We start from the raw sequence: 26,732 nt of genomic DNA, 5'->3' as shown, positions 1-26,732 counted from the left end.
AGGGATCAGGCGGGCTTGGACTCCAGCAGCTACCCTGAGCCGCTGTCCATGCTGCAATCTTTCGCCACACGGCTATTTTTAGCATGCTATCTGGAGCTGAGCTAGTGCCAGTCTGTCTACCCACACTGGGAATCACCATGCCCAGCTGCCCTGTTGACGTACCCAAGGGGTTCATAATTCAGAAACACTTTGTGCAAGTCACTTCCAAATAGTAGCAAAAATTATTCTTGGCCCTTAACCTGCCAATTTTGAGGCAGATTAAGGGCCTCTTTGCTTTTGGACTACAGTGGTCAAGGCTGCTGTATCATGCTTAGAATAGAAACCCAGTTGCTATCCTCACTAGAGAGCATCTACTGCCACTGCATGGGGGATTCAGAATTCCCTCACTTGGATGCTATTCAAATCTCAGCCCTAATGAATGGAATGTTTAATTTACTTTAAAATGCCATCCACTAATTTGTGTAGGAGCATTTAGCACCCGACCCTGCAAGTCTTATAGGTCATCCCAATGAAAGTCAGATAGGAAACCTTGCAAGATCTGGCTCCTAACATGCAGCTTGAGCATATGAACATCAAAATGTAGCCTGAGGAAACTCCTTCATCTCACTAACGAAAATGAAGGCAACTCCATGTCTCTTCGTCTTCAGCTAACATCTACAGCACCCAACGCGTTCCACACAACAGACCACATAACTGCTGACATGGAATTAAAGAAAATTCTGGCTGCTGCACAGTAGTGAGGGGAACTTTAAAACCTTCTTACATTTGGTCACATGGCATCACGTGTGATGTGGCCTCCAATTCAGGACTTGGCTCACTGACAAAGACGTCTCCTTTGCAGGTAACAGACCAGATAGCCTGGTGGGAGGGAGGGCCTTGAATCCGTCTGCTTTCACAGCAGGACATACTCAGCAAAGCCAGCTACAATACAAGGAAGGAACAAAGAGCGAGGAGGTGCATTTCATGGTGTGAACAAGGGGTTTTCGCTTAATATAGGTCATCTAGTGCTAGTGAAAGGAGGTTATCCTCATTGCTAGTCCACCTTGGAGATTTGTAAAAGGCAGAGTTCAGATCAAAGGTGTCAAGATTCATTCCTATCAGCATGATTTATCTTTTAGGATCCCCAGAGTGCTTCGCAAGGTCTCTGTACACACACACCTCCCTCCTTCCCTCTGACCACTGTTGAAATGCAGCCATTTGTGTGCCATAGAGACGCAATCAGGCGGATAGACAGCTCAATGCACAACAGTGAAGGAAAGTTTTGTCCCACTGGTTTATAAGAAATAGAATATCTACAAAGAGCTGAGCAAACCTTAGTAGTTGAGACGGTTTGAATGCCTGTAGCCCTGCCCATCACACACAACTCCATTTGTCTGCCTTCAAAGAAGGGCAGGGCTGAGTTAATCCTGCCACAGTTCCTGTGGCCTTGTCCACACTAGGGGATTTTAGAGGGGACAAAAATCCCACAAGATTGATCATGGGGTCAGCTGCACCCTGGTCACATTGGCACGAGCCCTAGAGGTGATACGCAGCTGCAGGTGTTTTCATTATGTCATCAAGTAAACTTGGGCTGAATTTTTGTTGCACCAGTGGAATCTCCTCCCAATGTGTTAACTAGTGCAGACATAGGCAAAAAGTCCAGAGGTTGCAAACCTGATGCTCAAACCTCACACCAACGAGGGTTTAAGGAAGTAACCAGACTGTGTTAGAAAGTTGGCAGAGTTACCCAGTCGTGCATTTCTTGTTCCGTGGTGGCTGCTAGACGAATTGGCCACCGCTGCTTTGTCCTCTCGGGCGTGTAGAGAGCGAAGGAGTGTTTGGCATCATTCAGAACTTCAACCAGGATGGTGACTTCATTCAGGAACACATGGATGTACTGGCACAACACAAAGGGCATTGGTGAACAAGACAAACTCCCATCAAGCCTCCTCCACTGCCAACACAATAGGGAGACCTTTCACAAACAGACCTTTCACAAAGGATGGCAGAAGGACTAACATTCTGCTTGGGAGAAAACCCTCACTCACTGTGTTTGGGACTGCTCGTGAAACCGGGGGAGAGTCTTACAGCCCTGGATGACTGAGGTCCTATCTACCCCCACTACATCACTCTGCCAGTGTGTGTCAACCCTACCTCAGAGGGCCCCCTTGCTAGGTATCAAAGGTTGGTTCTTTCTCCATGACCATTCAGTCTTTGGGCTGATGATAAGATGGCTAATTGGTGTCAACCTGGTGGTGGCTTGCCAACTGAGAGCGGGATTACTTCTAACAGGACCCTGAGACAGCCACCAGAGAGAAAAGACTTTTTCATTTGCTACTGGCCTGGGCCAGATTGGAAGTGGTGACCTAGACGAGAAACCCTGTATCACAATGCCCATTCCCATCTAGACATGGTTTTCCTCTTGTCAAATGGGACACCAGGACTGCACTGAGTTACTTCAATGCACCTTCTTCTCCTCATGATACATGTAATAGATGAACAGAATGCTGTCTCGCATGCCGTCATTCCCAGTGAACTGCTCCAGCGCCACTCGCACGTCTGTCCATTTATGAGGCTTCCAGCTTCTCCACCACTGTAAGGTCCCCGTTTTCACCCAGACAGACTGTGGCAGAAATACAGGGTTACAAGGAGCTGTGAAGAGCTTTCTTGATCTCCCCTCCCCAAAATTTCTGCTCGTTCTTTCTATACAATATCGAGAAGCTTTGAGACAAGTAGAAGATAATGTGATCAGATGAAGGCTAACAAATCTCTGTGGCAGGGAGGTGAGATGCCCCCTTCAGAGAGTTCAAAATCACAGAGAGATTCTCTGACTTGAGAAAATACAGCAGGTTGTTTCTAACTGGGGTTAGAGTTAGAAAAAGTGTTTCTAGCGTTTAAGTGCTTTTAACATAATCATCTATTAAAACTGATTGAAAGTGCATACACCAAACTGTTCTATATTGAAACGAATTGTATTTTAATACTTTAAACAGGTGATATTAGATAACTCAAGTCTTAGAAAAGGAGGGGCCAAAATCCTGAATGAAATCTAAGAGCCCAAGGAAATTCTGTATGATAATCAAAGGGAAATATTAACTAGAAATCTGGTTATTCAGATGTTCTTGACATTATAAGCACTACTTATAGAAGCTTTGCTATGCCCCCTGGTGTTCACAGAGAACAAGCTCACTCATTTATTGAAGTCCAAGTAATAAGGATATTCATGCAAATAGAAGGTCCTGAATTTGTGTAGTGCAGTAACTCACAAGCATTGAACACAATTTAAAGGCGTCCTGGATTAGGGATTTCAGCATATTCAGGAACAAGTGCAACGCAGTCAGCCAGGTTTTTTTTGTTTTTTGTTTTTTAAATAGTACTAGCTGGAACTTTTCTACACGAGCAGCTGTGCCAGAGGTTTAATGGCTTCTTGGGTTTCCAGTTGGAGTGCTTGGGGAAAGCTGCTCTAAGAGCTGTGGTAATGGACAAATGTGAATGGGGGCAAGAATACAATGCTTGATTACAGTAGGTTGCAGGCCATACACTGGACAGTACCATCACGGATACCCAGTCCTGACAGATGTTAAATCATGATCACAGTTAGAGGGAAGGAAACAGAGGATTTTCACTTACCTGCTCAATAGCTTGTTCATAGTGTCTAAAGTTCTCCAGTTCCCGCTTGGTCCTCTCACTGAGCTGCTGGAAAATCTGCTTTCGCCACGCTGCTGTCTGCGCTGGACTGATAGACAGGGAAAGAGACTGCACAGAGGATAACAGACCTAGAACAGAACCAACGTGATGAACAAGTGAGCTTTAAACTCAATTTCGTGAAGTATTAGATGCTCAAGACACAATCTACCACTTCAAAAACACTGGGCCAAACACCTCTGGTCTAACACCATTATTACATGGACACACTAGTCCCAGTGGCATTACCAAAAGGCCAGTGAGAATACTGCAAATGATGCATAGAAAACGGATTGAAAGACTTATCATAAACTCCTCTGTATATCCCTCCACTAAAGCAGCACGTGAATATTCCTAGGAGATGACCATACGCTCTAAAGATTCTGATACAGAGCTGAGATGACCAGTAAGACAAGGCTAAGTATTGGGATCACATACTCACTAATCTGACAACCAGTTTATTTGGAAATTTGACCATATTTCACTTTCTTCAGAAGCCTCCCTGTTCTAACCCCTCCTGGAGTCAAGGCTGGGGTCCCATTCAGAAAACCACTTTTCAATTCCTCTTACTATTAGAAAGGCTTACGACAGTGTATATCTCATTCTCGGGTCACAATTACTATGGTACCAGCAAGGCACTGTGGTATTTGTCTCTAAACAGGTTCCCTCCACAACCTGCTTTTGACTAGTTTTCAATCACACCCAGGAACCGTTTTATCCTGAGCTCCAGTTTCAACGCAATGGAGAACTAAACAGGTGTGTAGAGTTCTGATAAACTGGATTATTCCCTGCGTAACATTACTGCCAAACATGCAGAGAATTAGTCAATAACTATGTTCATAAAGAGCTTTACAGCAAGATACGCAAAACAGGAAATACCTTCCCTTCTGGGGTGAAGAGTAACTGGCATACAGAATACTACATAAGAGAGTGGGCTGGAAGGAGGGATTATTCTGAGATAAGGACATGCCTTTTTTTTTTTTAAGCACGGTATCTTATTATGGCAGGATCATTATGCTGAGTAGGGATCAAGGCCCAGCTATGCTGAGCTGACAGTACCTGACTGAAGAGTGAACCATTTCAACGAGCTGTGTGAATCCACCAGGCAGCCTCCCCCACACACCCAGGCCCACAACGGATGCTCATCAGCATCATAATGTTCTTCGACTCCAACTGAGAACATGCCAAGGGAAGACAAGCTGGATGTCTCCGGGAAGGTGCTGGCAGAGAGCGGAGGTTTTTTATGGGCCTCCTTTAAGTCAATGTTTGTCCACTGCAGTTCTGCAGGATGGGGATCCTGGTCGGCAGAGGACTTGGGTTTTTCAAGACCAGCGTTCTCGCCATTGTCTGAAGCAGGGCTGGCTTCTTCAGGAGCAGAGTCCAGAGGATCCAAAGCCAAGTTTGCACTCGCTTCTGGTGACTGGCTTCCCACGTTGTTACCATTGACGCTAGCTGCAGCACTTGACAGAGGTATGTCGGCAAGGTTTGGCTGTATCTGTGGGCTCTTGGTATCAGAGGAAATGTCTGCATCACTCTGAACGATCAAATTCATTTGCTCCCTAACGTCGTCACTGAAGAAACAGCCAGCGCTTGGGGACAAACAGACAAGGAACTAATCAGCCACCAGTTCCCGAATTATCAAATGGCACAGAGCCATAGAAAAGACCAGAGAAAGAAAGACAGATGGCTACAGCATCCAGCTGATACAAAGCAGACCTTTCATGGTAAAAGCTTAACTTTCCCAAGGGAAGAGTCTGACACATGGGTTTGCAGGCCATGCTGAGAAATCATTTTATGACAGCCTGTAGGGTTGGCTGCACAGAACTCTCCAGAATACCCCAAGTGTTAACACCCCAAGGCCCTGTCTTTTGGTTTACAAATGCTGAGCAGGACTCTTTTTAGACTCCAACTAGTAGGAACAGAAGCAGCCAAAGCAGGGACTGCTGCATTTCGGAGGGGTGGAGGTAAAATATGGGGTCCAGCCAGGCCCCTTTCTTCCTCCCAATGCCCCCTTAGCCCCAGAACAGTGCAGGGGATACCCCACACACCTTCCAGGGGTACTAGGACCCATGCAGTGCCTCCTGTCTTCTCCATGTGGCCTTGGAGGAGAGGAACAGACAGAACCCAGCTAGAGACTCCAGCCCTTTGGAAGAGGAGCAGACAAAGAGACCTTTGGACGTTCCAGTCAGGACTACAGAATGGGCAGACATTCTGTGACCTGTGCTGATCGGTGTTTGCTTCAGCTCCTCGCCATCTTCATCTCAGATTCATTCCATAGCTGCCTCCCCCCTACCCCCACCAGCATTCCCTGTTCTTTCTATTTAGGAGGGGATCTGCTAACTCCCCTCTCTCCCAGCAAACTAAAGAATCCTGGCACTAACATGATGTTTGCTGCCATTACACTGTTCACTCTGCTTGTGTGCGCTAACCTTTCCCCCACCCTATGTGTGTCTTGTCTGTTGTTTCCTTGTGCTCCCCCTTGGTCTGCAAGCTCTCTGGGTCAGGGGCTGCCTTTTTGTTCTGTGTTTGCCTAAGACAATGGGGGCCTGGGGCTCCCAGGTACTACTAGTACAAATTAATAAATAATAATAATAATTAATAATAATAGAGCCTATCAGCACTGGATTCATTCTCAACTGCAGATAGTTTCTGTTCAGCAACACAAGATGTTTTGATTCCTAGGGTTTAGCACGTGGCTTCTCACAGTGTTCCCAGCATGTTCTGCGTGGCCGATGGGCCAACTCTCAGCAGGGAGCCATTTGTTTATTCTCTCTGGGAAAGAAAGTGGCAAGATGCCACACAAGTGACACCCAAGAGGAGGATAATCGTTAAGTGGAGTAAACACCTCCAGGATATCCGGCAGGTAACATTTCATCAATTATAGACTGGACTCTGGAATCTGATGGCAAATCCCAGCTCGGCTCATTTTACTGCCAGGCTGAATTCTCAAGTCAGAACATTGCCTCTCTCCCCAGAGAAGAAGTGTTTGCTGCTTGCTGTTGCATTTTAATTGGGGAAAAACCCCAGACAAATGGACTTCAAGAAGCAGGAGCCATGTGTGGAGTTGGTTCAAGGTCACAGTGAGGGGCCTTGAACAAACTGGATGGATTGTGTTCACAGAAATACTCCTCTCATGCCGTGGCAGCACCAAAATCTGATAGCCTTTAGGGCTTCTGGATACTTTATTAGCTACCTGAGGAGACTGGTCGAGCTGCCGGTCTGAGACCTGTCACTCTCTCTGCCAGATACAATCGCCTTCCATGTCTTCCCGCTGAGCTCGCTTGGTGTGACACCTTGCCGGAAATAAACTGCTCGATCCTCGCAGCCGATTCCCCAGACCTAAGGGAGAAAGGGGCCTTGTCGGGAATGTCTGTGTGTCCTAAGGGGATGAATGGCATGGAAAGCAGATGGGCATCAGCTACAACAGGGGAGTGAGAAGAGGGCAGTTGAGGGCAAGAGTCTTTCCTGAATCAGGGGTTTTCTTTGAGTTGGTCTCTAGTGGTGGTATTTTAGGTGCAGAGCATCACTCCTGTGTACAGTTGATTGTGGGATGGGGGGTTTTGTACTCAAGTGTATCAGATAAGAGGTAGGTTTGCTGAATGTTCTCGCAATGTACCTCATGTGGCTTTTGGCAGTTCAGGCAATGGGCCCCTTGTTGGACTGCTGGAGTGTATTACGACCCCAAAGCTGAACACTGATCATACGAAAGGAGTCTAAACACGCTGATGTGTTCGCACAATTGGTGTTCCGCTGCCTTACCTGGTCATTTAAGCCAACGTTTACCATCATCATTTCTCCAACCATTTCAATCCAGCTGGTGCCACATGGATTGTGCGAGTTCACACCTCTTCTGAACCACACCTGTCACAAGTTAAAATCCAAGTTTTGAACTACTGTACTAGCAAGGAGACAGTTAAATGGTTAAAGCTGTGGCTGGGAGTCAGGGCTCCTGTCTCTCATTCTCAGTTTTGCCATTGCTGTGAGCAACTAATGGTACTTCAGCAGTGCCTTTGGTCTGAGGCTTCCAGAGCATCTACAGGACTGAGACACTGAGCCATTAAGAAACTTGCCTAAGGTAATACAGCAAGTCAGTGGCAGAGTTGGGAATAGAACTCTAAAGTCCTGACTCCCAAGGCTGCACTTTCACCTCCCTCGGGGCAGCACAGCATACACCTCATACATGGCAGTTATCCAGAATAGCTTTGACAATCCTAACCTGAAAAGGGACCTAAGACTTAAGTGCCTAAAATCCCACTGGCAGTTGGGTTCCTAACCTCTTAGATTCCTTTCAAAGTCCCAGCAACAGTGTTTACTAGTATCAGAGGGGTAGCCGTGTTAGTCTGGATCTGTAAAAGCAGCAAAGAGTCCTGTGGCACCTCATAGACTAACAGATGTATTGGAGCATGAGCTTTCGTGGGTGAATACTCACTTCGTCGGATGCAGTTTTTACTAGGTAACTCTTTCAAAAGTTCCTAATACGCTATGTTAACGTCAACATTAAAGAGCTGCTTTAGGAATGAGGGAGAAGGATCAGATTCTCATTTGCACTATGGCCCCTTTACGCCATTCTGGCAGTGCAAACAGGGCTTACGGTGCCAGGCAATGTAACGCACACTCACTTTAAGGCCCCTTACAGCGCCAGGATGGTATAAATTAGAGGCAGTTCCATAGTTTCTCTCAGGAGAACTTCTCTCCGAAGTTAGAGAGCAAATAGCTGACAAGCCTGAGCCAGCCAGTTCCCCAGCTCTTCCCCTGAGAATGAGAGTTTCTCTGGTGCATGGGAAAATTCATTCTTTTATATCTCATCTGTAGGATGGCTTTTATCACATCTAAAGGCTCCTAACAAGTGCTTCTGCCTCCAAGTCACTTCCCCAAGCTTTTCAAGGGCTTTAAACATTATATTAAATCCAACGGAATAGCCTGTTTACACTTTGGAAGTTGTTTGTTAAATTAGTGGTTGGATTTAAAAAAAAAACCCAACACATACCATGTATTTAATTTCCTATTACATTAGATTGGTTCTCTCTCATTCTTTACCAAATAAAAAACAGCCAAAAGATTGTAACTGGAAAAACCTCCCCTGTAGACATTGGTATACTAATATAACTGTGTGTGAACAGTCTGATTCCAGAGAAAAACCAACTTTGAGTCTTTAATTTAAACCACTTCCAAAGCAACAAAAACTAAACTGGAAAAAGAACACTCATCTTGGACTAAGAGTGCCCACACAGGGAGCTATACTGGTATAGCTACAGAGCGTTAAATTCCACCCCCCCATATTATACCGGTATAATGTCCCTGTGTAGACAAGCCTGAAGCTATATATGCTATTGATACTAATAAGGGACCTCACGTTTGTTATTTAACTTCAATAAAGTTCTCAATAAACCCTGGAAACTACTAATTCACAGTAAGAACCTGGGATAATTACACTCTGTTAGTGCTTAGAATCAGTGATTTTTTTCCCAAGTACAGCAGATATTTGTTATTAGTTAGCCACGTAGCAGAATATAAAATAGGTGAAGGGGGTTTATTGTCATCAGAACAACAGACTATTTGGGAGCTTGCACACAGACTTGATGTTGTAAACACAATGACAAACACATGCACATACACGAACATCCTAGGCAAGAAGCCAAGATTGAACCATAATTTTTGTTTTGTTTTGTTATAAAGTAGGGACTGAATATTACCTTGTTCCCACAGGTGGGATTTGCTATATTCTGTCCTGGACCAGTAACAGAAAGCACTGCTAGATCGAGGGATTGGTGACCTTCAGAAGGTCAACTATTTTGCTAATCACTAGGTTTAGAAATACACAGTAGACTTTGTCACCCAAGGCTAGAGACTAATGCTTTAGCTATTCTGACTACTGAACCTGTCTATTTCCCAGTGTGCTGGGGCTATAAACTCTTTTGTGAAAGGGCATTTTGGTTTTGGGACTGGTACATATTTCTGACCTTTGAATCAGTGCCAGTGATCAGCAGCTAGAAGTGATCAAGACGCCTATGTGAAATAAGCAGTTTTCACTCTTTCCAGGGGGCTCAACCACCATAGGAGGGGGGTTCATCTCTTATTCTAGGCCCTTCTGTATTCTTCACTGCAAATTCCACACCATGCCTTGCTCCTTGCCACCAGTTTCTTTTCATATCCCCATTATCGCTACATGCCATTCTACTGGCTGCGTTCAGATGTAATACACGACAACGACCACTGAGCAGCTATAAAGGAGCCCCAGCCTAGGGTTGTGAAACTTCCTCTTACACTCATTTGCTGCTGCTTGACTTGAGTTTGGCCCATTGTCTATAGCATTATCCCAAACTGGCAGCAGCGTGCTGTCAAGCTGGAACTCTAGGAGAGTGGCTGAGCAGCTTTCTCATGGACACCCACACACCCCTATGCTTCTTGGTGGTTCAGTCACTAAGAGCCACAGAGCACTCCTGAAATTTTGGGACACTGGAACTTACCCAGCAAAAGGGGCAAGAGATCCCAAATCCCTGACATTTCAGAAGAGCAACATACTATAAACTTGCAGGGAAGAGAACCAGAAATGTAGCTCAAGGCCTCTTACTTTTCTATCTTTAGTAACCGCCCACACCACGTTTACACCCACAGAGACGTGCAGGATCCCATTTTCAGAGCTTGGGGGTTCCACCATTGTCCAAGAAATTCCTGCCCAATAAACAAAACAAGGAGTCACTGTTCATTAGACTCTCATTCAGTTCTCTACAAATCAAAGCAACTTCCCTGCATGGCATGACAGGGTTTTACCTTGAGGATTATTTCTATCAATCCCTTCTCTCACAATAGCTTGCCCCTCCCAAAGTGTTGCCCATAGGAGGTCATATGGTCCACAGCTGATCTGAACTGCTTCTCCGGGGGTGGCTATTAACGACCACGAGGAGCCTTCTGGATTGTGGTGGCAAACATCTTCTCTATACCATACCTAGGACAGACACAAAAGCCTTAGAAAAATGCCACCCTAATAAAAACAATCAGAACCTTTTGGAGCAAACATATGGGCAGCCTGACAGAAAGGAGAGAACCATTCTTCTCTAGCCAAGGATCCTTTTATAGCATTTGAACTCTCACCTTTAGGTGGCATTAGTTGAGTAGATTATACAACTGCAGACCACTTCCCTGTTTATCGAGGGAGGAGGCTTTTCTATACACTAGTTTTTATGATGCAAGCCAATTTGGACAGGCCCATGATCTCTTGCCACACTATCTGTGTGTATTTCAACATTCGGAGCAGTTAAATATGATTCAAAGCACGTTAAATAAACTTAGAACCATTGAACTGTACACCAAGAATCCTCCTTCCTTAGGAAAATACAGAGCATTCACATACCCAGGTTACTGCTATAGATAAAAAGTCATGATCTGGCATTAACTGTAACAAGCTATCCATTTAGATAGACACCATTTGTATAGCGGCCAACACCTCCCCACTTTCATAACTTTTGATGGTGTCCAGCCCAACATTTACACGCAGCAGAGGGAACGTGCCACTTTAAGGGTTTTGTACTTGCCAGTCTGGTCTCTCACACATGTGTTTCTCCACCATATGTTTGAGGGAGCTTGGTGAGAAGGTTCAATATGGAGAGGGCATAGAGCATTCCTAGGTTGATATGCTCTCCTTGTGGCAAACAGCGAGAACTACAGCCCCACATTTATTAACAACATTTTGCTTTGGCAGGACTTCCATTGGGGGAACCAAAAGCACTTTAATGTTAACTAAATAAGCCTGTAGGCAGGGAGCTATAATTTCCACATGGGGAAACTGAGACACAGGGAGATGATTTTTTTAAGTGACTTGCCCAATGCTACACAGCCAGCCTGTGGCAAAATGCGAGTAGACCCCAGGAGTGAGTATTTGTTACAGCCATTAGACTACACTCTTTCAAACCTCTCAAGTTACTTCTAGACCTGTTAAGACACAAGTCAGGGATAGACCATGGCTAGGAGGATGACAGCTAAGACGTGTGCCTAAGAGTGAAGGATGGAAATCCTTACAGCATGGGGAAGGATAAGAAAGACTTCATTGTGGGCCTAAGAAAAGGATGGGAGATGCATACTTTTTTGGCATTTAGTATTATAGATATAAAGTAAAACCTTGCCAGGGCTGGATTCCAAGACTATCTTACTGCCAACTCAGGAAGGTTTAACTCATTCAGCAAGCTGAACTTTTCCCTATTCAATGCAAAAAAAGGTTAAACAAAATAGGATCCTTTCTACGGGTTCATTTTTCCACACCAAAGAAGAACTCACCTATGACATAGCACCTCTAAACTCTCCCGCTCTATTTTGATATTAAGCAGTATCAATCAACAGCCTGTCACAGAAAGGGTTTTATTTCCATGTCCCCGTCAGCCATGTCAAACGGCAAATATCCTGACCAGTGTATGAAGGCAACACTTTAGCTTGCAGAATGTCTGTTTGGGCTTAAACACTGAGATTCACAGCCACCTAGTCAATTGTGATCTGGCCTTCAAATATCTCCCCCCATCCCCGCAATCGCATCTTCAGAAACAAGTTCCCACAGACCAGGACCCACCAACTCAAAGTGGTACCAGACCCTTACCATAACAACATATGCAAAACCTGCAGGTATATCTCCACTGCTATGATGATAAATATCTACCTCCAACACACTTTCCAAGATGCCTGGGTCCTACACATCTGTCATATGTGGTGTACCTCATCCAATGCACTAAATGCCCCAATAACAACTAGATGGGTAAAACCAAACAATCACTATGCTCTCAAATGAACTTTCACACAAAAATGATAAAAGAAAAGAACACCAAACACCATCAAAGGGCGAACATTTTTCACAAAATGATCACTCCATATCTGACTTCTCTGTCCTTGTCCTCAATGGAAACCTGCACAACACCTTCAAAAGATGAACCTGGGGGCTCACATTCATAATTTGCTAGACACTAAAAATCAAGGTCTTAATAAAGACACTGGATTTATGCCCCAGTACAACCACCTGTAACCCACTAGCATCCTCTTTTTGTCTGATGACAGAGGTTGTAATGGTCTCTTAGTTTAGCATAACTAGTTAATACACATTCTATCTGTCCCACCTTGTATTTAGTGGTGACACTCAGAGTACCTTTCCTAGCCCTGAAGAAATCTGTGTAGCTCCAAAGCTTGTCCATCTCACCAACAGAAGTTGGCCCAATAAAAGATATTACCTCATCCACCTTGTCTCTCTAATACCTGGGGACCAACATGGCTACAAAACCACTGCAGATAAGGAATACACACACACACACACACACACACAAAGAGTTATACCCTTCCTTGTAAGGACACTGCCCAGACCGATAACCGGCCCATGGGCTCGTCAGTGATGTCCCATCCTCCAATGGAGATATCGTTGAAAGGATCTGGCAACTGTTTAGGATCATCATGGGATGTTATCTAAAGCAGAGAGAGTGAGAAAAAATTAGAGAGCAGAAGTAGAAGACGACCTGACCCCACATATACCCGCTGGCTACTTGGTACACTGTGATAGGAGGGGCTTATCTCATTTTCTAGCAGACAAATCTTTGCATCACAAAGCCACCATCCAGATGCCAAATGGTTAGGCATGGAGGATGGACTCCCTCTCTCACTTATGGCTGCTCCTTCAGACAGGGTGAGGCCACATTTGCGGAGCAGCATGGAAGAATGGGATGTTATGATAGGATCGTTAATTTGGGCAATTGATCTTGAATTACCACCAGACAGGTCTGCTCAATGGTCTGCGGGGAGATGTTGCATGCGATGGGTACTGAGTTGCTGCGGAGAACTCCTTCTTGGGTGCTGGCTGGTGACTCTTGCCCACATGCTCAGGGTTTAGCTGATCGCCATATTTGGGGTCGGGAAGGAATTTTCCTCCAGGGCGGATTGGCAGGTGCCCTGGAGGTTTTTCGCCTTCCCCTGCAGCGTGGGGCACGGGTCGCTTGCTGGTGGTGTCTCTGCAGCTTGAGGTCTTCAAACCATTTTTGAGGATTTCAAAAACTCAATCCTGGGATAGGGGTTGTATAAAATTGGATGGGTGGGGTTCTGTGGCCTGCCTTGTGCAGGAGGTCAGACTAGATGATCAGATTGGTCCCTTCTGACCTATGAGTCTATGAGTCTATGAGTCTATAAGAAGCCTGCACTCTTGCTGCTGGGGCTATACCGGTTCTTAGGTAAAGCACGAGACTTTTGCTCCCACACCCGTCAATCCAGCATCTTGCACAAGCATTACAGTCACTAAAATAAATCATGTATGTTTTTGCATGTGTGCACACAAACAGCAATCACATGTGCCTGTAGGGAAGACAGCTAGTGGACTGACACCAAATGGCTGCCATGCACCGGGAAAAATCTTATTGAAAATGGAGCATGTTTTTTCATCACGTATCATTAGCTGCCTGTGAACAAGTGATCAGAATTCCTCTCTCTGCCTATGCCTCCATACACAAGATTGTAAATCAACACATGTAAACACATGACAAAGATCTGAGGGCTGGGCTGAAGCTCTTTATGTTAGAAAAGAAAAAAAATTCAAAGCTATGGTGGAAATTTTGAAAGGCACCTAAAATAAATCCCACTGAATTTCAGTGGGATTTGGGCACCTAATTTCCTTATGCTCCTTTGAAAAATTCCAGCCTTGAATTTGTAATGCTTGAGAGAGGTGCTAGATTAGCAGCTGCAGAGTCCAAGGTCCTGTCTTCGCAGACAGCACACACTGCAGTGACAGCAGTGCAAACTTCCCCACTCTCATGTCATCATTTTTTTCATATACCACTTGAGCTAATAAATAAAACAAACAAACACAGAAAGAGACCTTTGCCCAAGTGTCTCGTGATTTGTATCTCCTGTATCTGATCCACCTCCTACGTCGGACACAGGAATTCCATTTCTTATCCTTTGCGTAGGTAGCTGGGAAGTCAATGGCATATGTCCAACCCTAAAAACAGAGAGTTCCTTTCATAAAGACTGGGAGCAGATGGCTACATTAAATAACTCAGAACAATTCTTCACAAGGATCATTCCTACAAACGTAATACAAATTACTTTGCACATGCATAGGGGCTTTTATCTCCTAACTCTACAGACATTCAACTCCTCTGTGCAATACATACAGGACAAATAAGATATAGAAAAGCATTTTATTGTTGTTGTAATAAAGATGTTATAGTAAATAATAGCATCCAATAGCTAGCATTTCAGGGCCTGATCCAAAGCCTGTTGAAGTTAACAAAGGCTCCCTTTGGTTTCAAGAGCCCTAGGAAAAGATGCCTCCAAAACTATACTATAGAGATCTCCATTGCCAGCAAGAAGCAGCTGTGGGAAGATGGGAGATGCCTTTACTTTTACAGAGTGGTTTCCCAGAATGGATCCCTTGCCGGTATTGTTCACCTACCCCTTTCTCTGTTGGTTCCCCTCCAATATTTTCATCCACGTACCAGTCAGACTCCCATTCCCAGTGCGGAGATGGCAGCGTGAAACTGTCAAGCTGCTGATGTTTTAGCCCGCTCACGTCGCTCCATTGCCAGCGATCACTGGGCATTAATTTCTCACAAAAGCCACCAACCGGATTCCAACGCTGCCAGAAAAGAGAAAAATTGTACAGGTCAGGTCTCTAAGGTCATGTAACCTTGTTAGGTCACAGATGGGGCCTTGGGGATGTTCAGATGTTCCACACCTCAAGAGAAATGATCCACTGGGGAAACAAGGTGGCATCCAAACACTGGCTACTGGCTAATATCATCTTTGGAGGGAGCATCCTTCAGATACCAGCTACTGGCTCACACACTCTTTAGAGAGTGCATCCTTCCTTTAATGCCAATGCTAAGGAGGACAAGGTGGGTAAGGTCATTTCTTTTATTGGACCAACTTCTGTTGGTCAGAGAGACAAGCTTTCGAGCTTACATAGAGCTCTTCTTCAGGCTTGTCTTTCTCACCTTCAAAAATTGGTCCAATAAAAGATATTACCTCACCCACCTTGTCTGTCTAATATCCTGGGACTGACACGGCTACAACTAGACTGCATAATGCTAAGGGGGAAAGTTACTTCATTTTAACAAACATGTGGTGGGTGTCATTCTAACTGATGACATTCAATTGTTCACTTTATTACCAAAGATCATGGAATAATAAACAATAAGAAGCACCATCAAGTGTTCCCATTCATATACTAGAAAGCATTAGTGATTGTGGGACTGTCTGCAGCATTTCATTTCTAGTGTACTGGGCCAAGTTCAGCCCAGGGTGGTAGCCAGTGAAAGCCACCATATCAGACTGCTATCAAGTGGCCAGTGGCCATGGATTTAGGAGCCTTGGTCCAATTCTTAATTGAAAGGTGACTCAGGGTATGTCTATACTTCATTTAAAAGCCCGCAGCTGGACCGTGCCAGCAGACTCGGGCTAAGGGGCTGTTTAACTGTGGTGTAGATGTTTGGGCTCGAGCTGGAGCCTGAGCTCTGGGACCCTCCCATCTTGCAGAGTCCTAGCATCTGGGCTCAAGCCCGAGCTCAAACATCTACACCACAGTTAAACAGCCTCTTAGCCTGAGTCAGCTGGCACGGTCCAGCTGCAGGTTTTTAAATGAAGTATAGACATACCCTAAGGCTTTGTCTACCCTAGAAAGGGTTTGCTAGTATTTCTATACCAGTAAACCCTCGTAGTGGAGATACAGCTAATACCAGCAAAAGAATTGCTGTTCCAGCTTACACCAGTTCCCCTAATGAAATAAACCAGAAGTTTTCAAACTTTTTTCATCTGCAGACACCAAAAAAATTTCAAATGGAAGTGCGGACCCCTGTGGAAATTCCACCTGCGGTCCCCTACCATAGATGTCTTAGACTGAAAACTAACTGAACAGAATTCAGCTATAAATGTAGCATGGGCTTGGCATGGCATTCAATGCAGCATACGAAAGGGCACTAAACTGTGGGTTTCTATGGCCACGTCCAGACTAGGAATTAAAATCGATTTTAGATACGCAACTTCAGCTACGGGAATAACGTAGCTGAAGTCGAATTTCTAAAATCGAGGTACTCACCAGTCTGGACGGCGCGGCATCGATGTCCGCGGCTCTCCGTGTCGATTCCGGAACTCCGTTCGGATTGATGGAGTTCCGGAATCGATGTAAGCGCGCTCGGGGATCGATACACCGCGTCCAGACTAGACGCGATATATCGATCCCCGAGCAATCGATTTTAACCCGCCGATGCCGCGGGTTAGTCTGGACGAGGGCTCTGGTAATGCCAACAATTCCAGGTTTTGACCTGTAGGTGGGGATATTCACATACTTTTGATTGATCCTTAGAGGCGTCCCCCTTGGTTAGAAGCTGACCTGCCAGGTTGCTCTCTACACTGTATGACTTTGGATTCCAACGCTGTCAAACTTGCCCAAGTTCACTTACATAATCATAACAACAACATTTTTAAAGGACCACACACAGCTCAGTGCTAAAAAAAACAAAAAATACCCACAAACACCCCACAACCAAAAACCTTAATCAAATAAAATTGCCACCAAGTTTTACCCAACTGGTTCTCCCTTGGTCACATTGGGCTAGTCCACAGCCACTCCCTTGTCTGGTGTAAGATCTATATCCAAAGATCGTAAATGATTCAAGATATTTCAATATTGGTTACACTGTATACAATACTATTAGGCTAAACTCCTTTGCACAATCTTTATCCATTATTCAAGGCCTGATAGCTATGACTTTTTTAGTTTGTTCCCACAGAAAAGTTTCACATCTCCGATTTCTATTTTTCATGGTTTAGACCAAACAAAGGGAAGAATTTACAACCCAGATAATGCATATTTAATGAAGATCATTTAAAATGTTTTCATAAAAGGAGGAATGTTCTAAAAACACAATGTATAATTATATCAATGTTAGACAAAATATACAAAGGTCAGGAAAATATGCCTTCCCCTGCTTAAATAAAAACACAGCACTCTATACTACATTTATCTAGTGATCCGTTAGAAAGCAAGAGAAACAAGAAAATAATCCATTGATCGTAGCTCTAAAATGACTTTACCAAATACATGAGAGGTGGGTTTTGGGGTGTGTGTTTGTTCCATGGGGTTTTTTTTTGTTTTTTTTTTTTGTTTTTTAAAGAAAAGCAATTTATGAATGCATTCTGTTGAAGCATGTGTTACAGAGAAGCCCCATAGAATGTGACAATAACATTGCTACGGGTGTTTTTAAAAAGACATGGTAGATTTTAATGGGGAATTGTACCTGGGGAATTTTTTTAAACCTTTAGAAATGAAAACATTTTCTAAATAACTCTAGAGGCTTTGTTGCTGTTAAGTTCCATGTGACTTTTTCATAAGGGAACAGGTATTGCTAACTGATGGAAGCAAAACATCAGACTTAGAGACTGAAGGACCCCAACTGGGATGGCTGGTGCTCAAGAGGACACTATTTGCAAGGGGAAGAAAGAGGAAGGATTTAGGGGGACATTTAGGCTCTGTTCTTCAGAAATATGCAGCAGGGGTTAAAATAAATGAATAAATAAATAAATACAATCCCTGAATGCTCAGGGTGGTTCCCAGTACCCAAAGAAGGGAGAATTCCACCCGAAGCTAGGAATTCCTTTCCTAGCTGCCACATTCACTTTGAACCCCAAATATGAGATTCCTCTTGTCTGCTTACATTTACACATTACACAACAACCAAGGACAACCGATCAGTCTGGAAAAGTAACCACATCTCTCACTGCCAACCCTCTCTGAAGCCCACAAGGCAAGTTTGACAGATGCGCTCATGACTTTACATACCTGATTCTCATAAGTTTCTTCCTGGTATCTGATTGGAACATCACTTGAGAATACGTAGGCATATACCTGGTGATCACAAGCTATTCCCCAGCAGCACTGTTTGATCGCAGAGACTCGTTTGAATTCCAGCTGGCTGTCTTTACAGAGCTCCCAGTACTGGCCAGCTGTAGAAAGAGTGTAAACCCTCCCAAAGATATCAACTGCCCACAAGAGGGAGTTGGGCATAGCCATAGCTGAAAGGCAAAGAAAGAGGTATTAATGTAGAGACTAATTTGTAAGAGGTGGGTTCAAACCCCACTCCCAGTCCAAACAGACCCAGAAACTGAACTGAATACTGTGGGCCCCTCTCCAATGATACTACACTTGACAACAAAGGATGATATTTTCAAAGGAGCTTAGGTGATTCAGCCATCCAAATCTCATCGCCTTTTAATGAGAGTTGGGTACCTAACTACCTGAGGCTCCTTTGCAAATTCCAGCCCAGAGAATACCAGCTGGAATCTACATTGCAAACCCTTCCAACACAATTAGCAGCAACAATCTCAGGCTAAGAGAAGCCAAAGGTTGAATGGACACATGGGGCTTGAACTGCTCTCACCCCAGAAGAGGGACCTCCAGGACTGGGCTAAGGCACACTGACTAAGCAGCATGGTGGAGTTTGTGTTGCTAGTGCTCTCTGGCTAAAGAGAAGATTTCACTCTCCTGAGCTGTATGCTCTCGGTGTCCAGGACTCCACAAAGCCACAGGAACTCCTCATCAATCTCCTCCTGGCACTGGCTGAGATGGCCTCCATCAATCCAGGAAGAGGAAGCTAGATGGGGAGATTCTCTGCAACTGTGTGGCTTACTTTCAGCCCCTACTTGTCTCTGGGCAGAGTTCCTCTGGAGCCTTCACGGAGCAGTGGAGGCTGTCCATGATTCTCTGTTGGGTGATCCAGAGTTCCCTCATAGAATCATAGAAGTGTAGGATTGGAAGGGACCTCGAGAGGTCATCTGGTCCAGTCCCCAGCATTTTGAACCTTTGACCATCCACCCCAAATCCTAGTTGATTATTTGCTGTCCCACAGACTCGTTTCTTGGGCTCTGTGACCCCTTTCTCAACTGAGGAGGCAGGCCTTTTGTCCTTGTAATGGATACTGGTCCTTTAAGGCCAAATAATGTAGTTACCCTGTTCCATGTGTCTAGGGAAGAAACATGAAGCCATCATTGGAAGAGAGGAAAATGATCCCGAGAGCAGTTAGTGTTGGGGAGAGGGAAGGTCAGGGCTATCCCAGAACACTGTTCCTTTAAGGGCCTGTGACCAGGAGCTTCGTAAAGTGAGTGGCTCCGGTGGCTCCTAGCCAACACAGACAGGTGTTTGGGATTATTACACTCACCTGGGAGGAGCAAGAGACTGATTAGTTGACTGGGTGGGAAACTCAAAAGAGGATCCAAAGCCCGTGTGGGCTGTGAATACCTAAACCTGAGCAGAGAGTCTACAGGCCAGGATTGAAAACAGTCCCAAGAAGGAGAACTGAGAGACCCTGAACCTGAAGGGTGAGCAGAAAGGGGCCCTTTTGAGAAGCTGAATGACGTTTAATAAGTTAGACTCTAGGTCAGGAGAATATTGTTTCAAAGTCTATGGTTGTGACTGGATTAGTCTGTGAATTTGGAGGGAAACTGAGGCAGGGTGCCCAGTAGACCTCCCCAGGCCATGGGCAGGATGTCCTGGGATAGTACCTGTTTGCAGTCCTACATGGAATTCAAACAGGCCAGCACTAAGTTTGTTTCAAGAAGAATAAAGACTTCTTTCTGTGGGCATGCGCATCTCCCACCTCTGGAGAGAGCTCAGAGCCACTTGTTCCATGGGAAAAGTGGGATTCACTTATGGGGGCTTCCAACCCAATTTTTTTTTCCTGTTGTTCAAAGTGATATTCAGCCAGCAAGGCAGGAAGCAGAGCCCAAAACAGGGGGGAAAAAAAGCAATGTTTGGAAGCAGCACACACCATTGTTTCTTGGTTTGTGAAAGGGCAGCTTTGCTCTCACAGGAGCCTAAGGAAACTAGCCTGCTCGCCTTCTGACTTGTAACTAATAGTGAGACTAGTACCACCCCATTGTTTCTAACAGGGGCATAAAGTTGCACAGAGTAGAGACAAATGTGTCAGCCAAGGGGGAAGAGATAAAGGGCAAAGTTCTCCTGTTACTTACAGCAGCACAACTCCAACTGAGTGCAAGAGGTTGCCCTGCTGCTAGAGAGGCCCCCCTCCATGTCTTCAATTACGGCTAACTTTTGCAAAGAGTAGCTGCACTGGTACAGACCCCAAGTGCAGATGTACATCAACCCAAGTGTGGCATCTTCATACGTATGATGACCTGTCTTGTTGGAGATCTTAATCTGAGCCCAGACCCCCTTCTCTGGTTGTAGCCCATCATCACTACTATTTGTTGTGAGCTGGAGACGTTCAGAGAATCTGCAGTGATGAGGGTCATAGAAGTACTTAGATACCATAAAACAGAGAGAAGGATAATCTTGTGTTTAAAGGTGCAGCACTAGAGAATAGAAGACGTGTAACAAACCTCCCATCTTATTTTGGGCAAGTCATTTCACCTCTCCACCTGTTTCCCCAGAGGTAAAACTGGGATAATATTTATCTCACTGAGGCTTGTGTGTCTAATGTTTAAGTGCTTAGAGATCTTTGAGTGGAAGGTACTGTGCAAGTATGAAGCATTATAAAAACCATATGGGGATGAGGGCCAGATCTATGTGTACTGCTTGCACCACTGGAAGAACAAAGCCCAAGATAAGGAGCCTTTTCAAATTAGTGTTTGTAACTTGCACTGCAGTATTTTTCTTTTTCTAACTAAGAAAATATCCTGCAACAAACTTGAATAACTGTAAAGTAAAACAGCATAGCAAAGATAACCAGGCTAATATTCTCGGATGTAATACCAGGGAAGTCATAAGAATGGCCCTACAGGGTCAGATGAAAGGCCCATCTAGCCCAGTATCCTGTCTTCCAACAGTGGCGAGTGCCAGGTGACCCAGAGGGAATGAACAGAACAGGTAATCATCAAATGATATGTCCCCTGTCGCTCAGGGACACCATTCCTGCCCATTCTGGCTAATAGCCATTGATGGACCCATCCTCCATGAATTTATCTAGCTCTTTTTTGAACCCTGTTATGGTCCTGGCCTTCACAACATCCTCAGGCAAGGAGTTCCACAGGTTGATTGTGCATTGTGTGAAGAAATACTTCCCTTTATTTGTTTTAAACTTGCTGCCTGTTAATTTCATTTGGTGACCCCTAGCTCTTGTGTTATGAGAAGTAGTAAACAACACTTCCTTATCTACTTTCTCTACACCAGTCATCATTTTATAGACCTCAATCATATATCCCTTAGCCATCTCTTTTCCAAGATGAAAAGTCCCAGTCTTATTAATCTCTCCTCATACAGAAGCCATTCCATACCCTAATAATTTTTGTTGCCCTTTTCTGAACCTTTTCCAATTCCAATATATCTTTTTTGAGATGGGGTGACTATATCTGCACACAGTATTCAAGATGTGGGCGTACCATGGATTTATAGAGAGGCAACATGATATTTTCTGTCCTATTATCTATCCCCTTCTTAATTATTCCCAGCATCCTGTTCGCTTTTTTGTCTGCCGATGCACACTGAGTGGATGTTTTCAGATAACTATCCACAATGACTCAAAGATCTCTTTCTTGAGTGATAACAGCTAATTTAGACTCCATAATTTTAATATATATAGTTGAGATTATGCTTTCCAATGTGCATTACTTTGCATTTATCAACATTAAATTTCATCTGCCATTTTGCTGCCCAGTCACACAATTTTGAGAGAGCCTTCTGTAGGTCTTCACAGTTTGCCTAGGTCTTAACTATCTTTAGTAATTTATCATCTGCAAATTTTGCCACCTCACTGTTTACCTCTTTTTCCAGATCGTTTATGAATATGTTGAATAGTACTGGTCCCAGAACAGATCCCTCGGGGACACCACTATTTACCTCTCTCCATTCTGAAAACTGACAATTTATACCTCCCTTTGTTTCCTATCTTTTAACTAGTTACCAATCCATGAGAGAACCTTCCCTCTTATCCCGTGGCAGCTTACTTTGTATAAGAGCCTTTCGTCAGGGACCTTGTCAAAGGCTTTGAAAATCTAAGAACACTATATCCACTGGATCCCCTTGGTCCACATGCTTGTTAACCTCCCCCAAAGAATTCTAGTAGATTGGGGAGGTATGATTTCCCTTTACTAAAACCATGTTGACTCTTCCTCAACAAGTTATGTTCACCTAGATGTCTGACAATATTGTTCTTTATTATAGTTTCAACCAGTTTGCCCAGTACTGAAGTCAGGTTTACAGGCCTCTAATTGCCAGGACCACCTCTGGAGCCCTTTTAAAAATTGCTGTCACATTAGCTATCCTCCAGTCATTTGGTACAAAAGCTGATTTAAATGATAGGTTACAGACTAGAGTCAGTAGTCCTGCAATTCCACATTTGAGTTCCTTCAGAACTCCTGGGTGAATACCATCTGGTCCTGGTGACTTATTGCTGTTTAATTTACCAATTTGTTCCAAAACCTCCTCTAATCATACTTCAATCTGGGCCAGTTTCTCAGATCGGTCAACTAAAAAGAATGGCTCAGGTTTGGGAATCTCCCTCACATCCTCAGCCATAAGACTGATGCAAAGAATTCACTTAGTTTCTCCACAATGGCCTTATTGTCCAGTGGCCCAACTGGTTGTTTAGCAGGTTTCCTGCTTCTGATGTACTTAAAAGTAATAGCAACAGTTTTTTTTTATAAGACATATACGTGTGTGTGTGTGTGTGTGTGTGTGTGTGTGTATGTATTATATATAAATAAAACACAGGGAGTAACTGTTCTACTCTACTTGACTCGGGTGAGGCCTCAGATGGAGTACTGGGTCCAGTTTTGGGCACCACATTTTAAGAAAGGTGTGGAGAAATGGGGGAAGAGTCCAAATGAGAGCAACAGAAGTTCTAGAAAACACGACCTATGAGGAAAGGTTTAAAACAAACAAAACAAAAAAAAACCCTGAGAATGTTTAGTCTTGAGAAAAGACTGGAGGAATGGGGGGTAGGAGAACCTGATATGTCTTCATATATGTTAAAGGCTGTTATAAAAAAAGATTGTGATGTCTCCATGTCCAGTGAAGGTAGGACAAGAAATAACTGGCTTGATGTGCAGCAAAGGAGACTGAGGATAGATACTATAAAAGCGTTCTAATCATAAAGGTAGCTAAGTACTGGAATAAGCTTTCAAGAAAGTAGAATCCCCATCACTGTAGCTTTGTAAGAACAGGTTAGACAAACACCTGTTGGGGTGGTCTAATTATATTTGGTCCCGTTGCAGGGGGATAAACTAAATGACCTCTCAAAGTCCTTTCCAACTTTACATTTCTTTGACTGATCTCAGGCCCCCAACATGCTGGATCCTGAGGGAAAATGACTCCTCATGGATAACTCAATTAAGGTATCTCCCTGGAGCACGGTAGCTTTTTTTTTTTTTTTTTTTTTAAGTGGAATGCCTATGAGTCTTAAGATAGGGAGGACGAACAAATATTAATCTAGATATGGAGGGCTCTCTGTGCAATGCTGGTTAAAAAAGATAGCACAGAGACGGAAAAGGTTCAGAAACAGGAAACGAAAGAGCTTAACAATATGAGGATCTGTACACGGTGAAATCATGAAGATGACTAAGACTACTTCAATCAGGAAGAAGAGTTAGATGAGACTAGATTGAGGTATTCAAGATAGTAATGTTATTTGAGATTGAAGGGTGTGACAATGAACTGAAGAGCAACAAGTGTAAAGCCAACTGAACAAAAGACCTCAGGTACAATTTTCACAAGTGATTTAGGAGTTTAAATTACTTTTAAGAATTGGATTTACGAGTCTGTGGAATTCACTGCAGCACTAGGTCACCAAAGAGAGAAATATTCCCTGAGTTTTCAAAGGTGCTGAGTGCTGCAGCTGTCATTCATTACAGTAGATACAGAGAGTACCAATTATGCAGGGGTGGGGGAGAAATCAGACCAGGACTGTGTAAATCATCCATTCTTTTCCCACCCAAATTAGGACAACTGGATAGTTGAAGTAGCTATAACTATTTATGGTTAAAATTAACATAATGATACATGTCATTCAAAAGCTGCAAGGCATATAGGGGTCAAGAAAAATCCCCATCTGTTTGTACAATACTGAAAAATTACTTGGGTTCTTCAGAGGGGGTTTTCAGCCTCTCTCTTCAGGTAAAAGCAGCAAAGAATCCTGTGGCACCTTATAGACTAACAAACGTTTTGGAGCATGAGCTTTCGTGGGTGAATACCCACTTCGTCAGATGCATGTAGTGGAAATTTCCAGGGGCAGGTATATATATGCAAGCAAGCTAGAGATAACAAGGGTAATTCAGTCAGGGAGGAGGAGGCCCTGTTCTAGCAGTTGAGGTGTGAAAACCAAGGGAGGAGAAACTGGTTTTGTAGTTGGCAAGCCATTCACAATCTTTGTTTAATCCTGAGCTGATGGTGTCAAATTTGCAGATGAACTGAAGCTTAGCAGTTTCTCTTTGAAGTCTGGTCCTGACATTTTTTTGTTGCAGGATGGCCACCTTAAGGTCTGCTATAGTGTGGCCAGGGAGGCTGAAGTGTTCTCCTACAGATTTTTGTATATTGCCATTCCTAATATCTGATTTGTGTCCATTTATCCTTTTCCGTAGAGACTGTCCAGTTTGGCCGATGTACATAGCAGAGGGGCATTGTTGGCATATGATGGCGTATATTACATTGGTGGACGTGCAGGTGAATGAACCGGTGATGGTGTGGCTGATCTGGTTAGGTGCCATACATGCATCTGATGAAGTGGGTATTCATCCACGAAAGCTCATGCTCCAAAACGTCTGTTAGTCTATAAGGTGCCACAGGATTCTTTGCTGCTTTTACAGATCCAGACTAACACGGCTACCCCTCTGATATCTCTTCAGATATTGGCCACTAGGGGAGGCAGGATGCCAGCTTAGATAGATCTGTGGGCTGTGCCATTATGGACATTCTCTTGCTCCAATGTAAAATTTACACCTACCAAGTACCTTCACAGGGAATGAATGAGAAGCCTGTAAGTATTTCTAGGACTAGTATAAAAGGGCTCTATGATAATGGTCTTCCATGCATTCACTGCCTTTCATTCAAATAGATCTCAAAGCACTTTACAAACATCACACACTATATAGAAGAATAAATCTGTCATTGAATGGCAGCTGACTGTGAAGTGGAAACAGAGCAGCTGTTTAGTAGGGACATTCCACAGGCAGCATAAAGCCTGCCTCAAGTTCACTCCATATTCCGTCCAGTGGCTGGGCACATCCCCTGACAGATGTGTAGGCCATGAACTGCTCCTCCTGAGTGCCAAATGCCCTCTGTCTGATAACTAGGGTTGTACTATAGGGGAACCAAAGAGGGGTACAGGGCTCTTTTACCAGAAATGGTGCCATATACATGAGCTTCATAGCAAAGAGGGCAGTTTGTTATATGCTGCAGCAATTCTCACGTTTTCAGACGTCACCATAAGCTCCATATGGCCGCTATTCAAAGCCCCCTTTGCAAAACAAAAACAAATATCCCCAGCATGACCCCAGGGTTTTTTTGTTTTGGTGCCTTCCTGTTTGGCTGGTGACAAAAGCATCAGCATAAAACCCGCATAATACAAGGAAGGCTCTTTGGCACCAGTTAAACATCCACTCTTAATTAACCCTTTCGAGGCTAGCAATGCTTCAGCGATGGCGTTTATCAGGCAATTCCAGAGGGGCAGCAGGGGCCACGCATGGCACCAGGTTTGAAACAGGACAGGGGGCGGACACAACCCGCGCTGCATCCTAGCAAGCGAACCGCAGACAGCTCTGGGGAAGAGAGAGGGTGAGAGACTTTCCCGGGGAGCGGGACAGGCAGATGGATTCCCCAGCCCGCCCGAGAAATCCCAGGCACCAGCCGCAGACTGCTGGCCCCAGGAATAGGGACGGTGGTGCCTGCTCCAGCCGGGGGCCCTCGCCCCACCACCTCCCGGGAACCAGCCCCTTACCTGCTCCTCCCGCTCGAGCCGCTGCCCCCCACCGCCGTCCTCAGCGGCAAGAGCAGCCCCAGCCGCTACGGCTCAGGCTCCAGCAGGAAGCGCGTGCGAATGTAAGCCTCTCGCTTACTGGCTGCGCGATCGCAGGTAGGCTCTAAGCCCGGCAGCTATTCGCTAGAGAGT

The 26,732-nt window shown here is 44.5% G+C and overlaps 1 protein-coding gene across 2 annotated transcripts in view; it reads right to left on the bottom strand.

Annotated features, from left to right (window-relative positions):
* TECPR1 (tectonin beta-propeller repeat containing 1) overlaps positions 1-26,642 on the bottom strand; it is a 39,909-nt gene extending 13,267 nt beyond the window's left edge. The window contains exons 1-14 of one of the 2 annotated variants that reach the window (XM_050966704.1): positions 26,562-26,642; positions 18,458-18,690; positions 15,074-15,256; positions 14,495-14,617; positions 12,973-13,098; positions 10,435-10,609; positions 10,235-10,335; positions 7,423-7,524; positions 6,857-7,002; positions 4,723-5,252; positions 3,610-3,755; positions 2,447-2,602; positions 1,727-1,876; positions 764-921 (exon numbers count right to left, since the gene is read on the bottom strand). In XM_050966704.1, the coding sequence (XP_050822661.1) occupies positions 764-921; positions 1,727-1,876; positions 2,447-2,602; positions 3,610-3,755; positions 4,723-5,252; positions 6,857-7,002; positions 7,423-7,524; positions 10,235-10,335; positions 10,435-10,609; positions 12,973-13,098; positions 14,495-14,617; positions 15,074-15,256; positions 18,458-18,688 (2,327 nt within the window). In that variant the 5' untranslated portion in view covers positions 18,689-18,690; positions 26,562-26,642. The remainder of the gene's footprint in view (positions 1-763; positions 922-1,726; positions 1,877-2,446; positions 2,603-3,609; positions 3,756-4,722; positions 5,253-6,856; positions 7,003-7,422; positions 7,525-10,234; positions 10,336-10,434; positions 10,610-12,972; positions 13,099-14,494; positions 14,618-15,073; positions 15,257-18,457; positions 18,691-26,561) is intronic. The other variant, XM_050966703.1, reaches the window with a different exon arrangement.
* Positions 26,643-26,732: the final 90 nt, after the last annotated feature.

Source organism: Gopherus flavomarginatus, chromosome 9 (assembly GCF_025201925.1).
Source record: "Gopherus flavomarginatus isolate rGopFla2 chromosome 9, rGopFla2.mat.asm, whole genome shotgun sequence".
NCBI classification, from domain to species: domain Eukaryota; kingdom Metazoa; phylum Chordata; order Testudines; family Testudinidae; genus Gopherus; species Gopherus flavomarginatus.
Note: the sequence above shows the minus strand (reverse complement) of the source record. Positions and strands in the feature narration are given on the sequence as shown.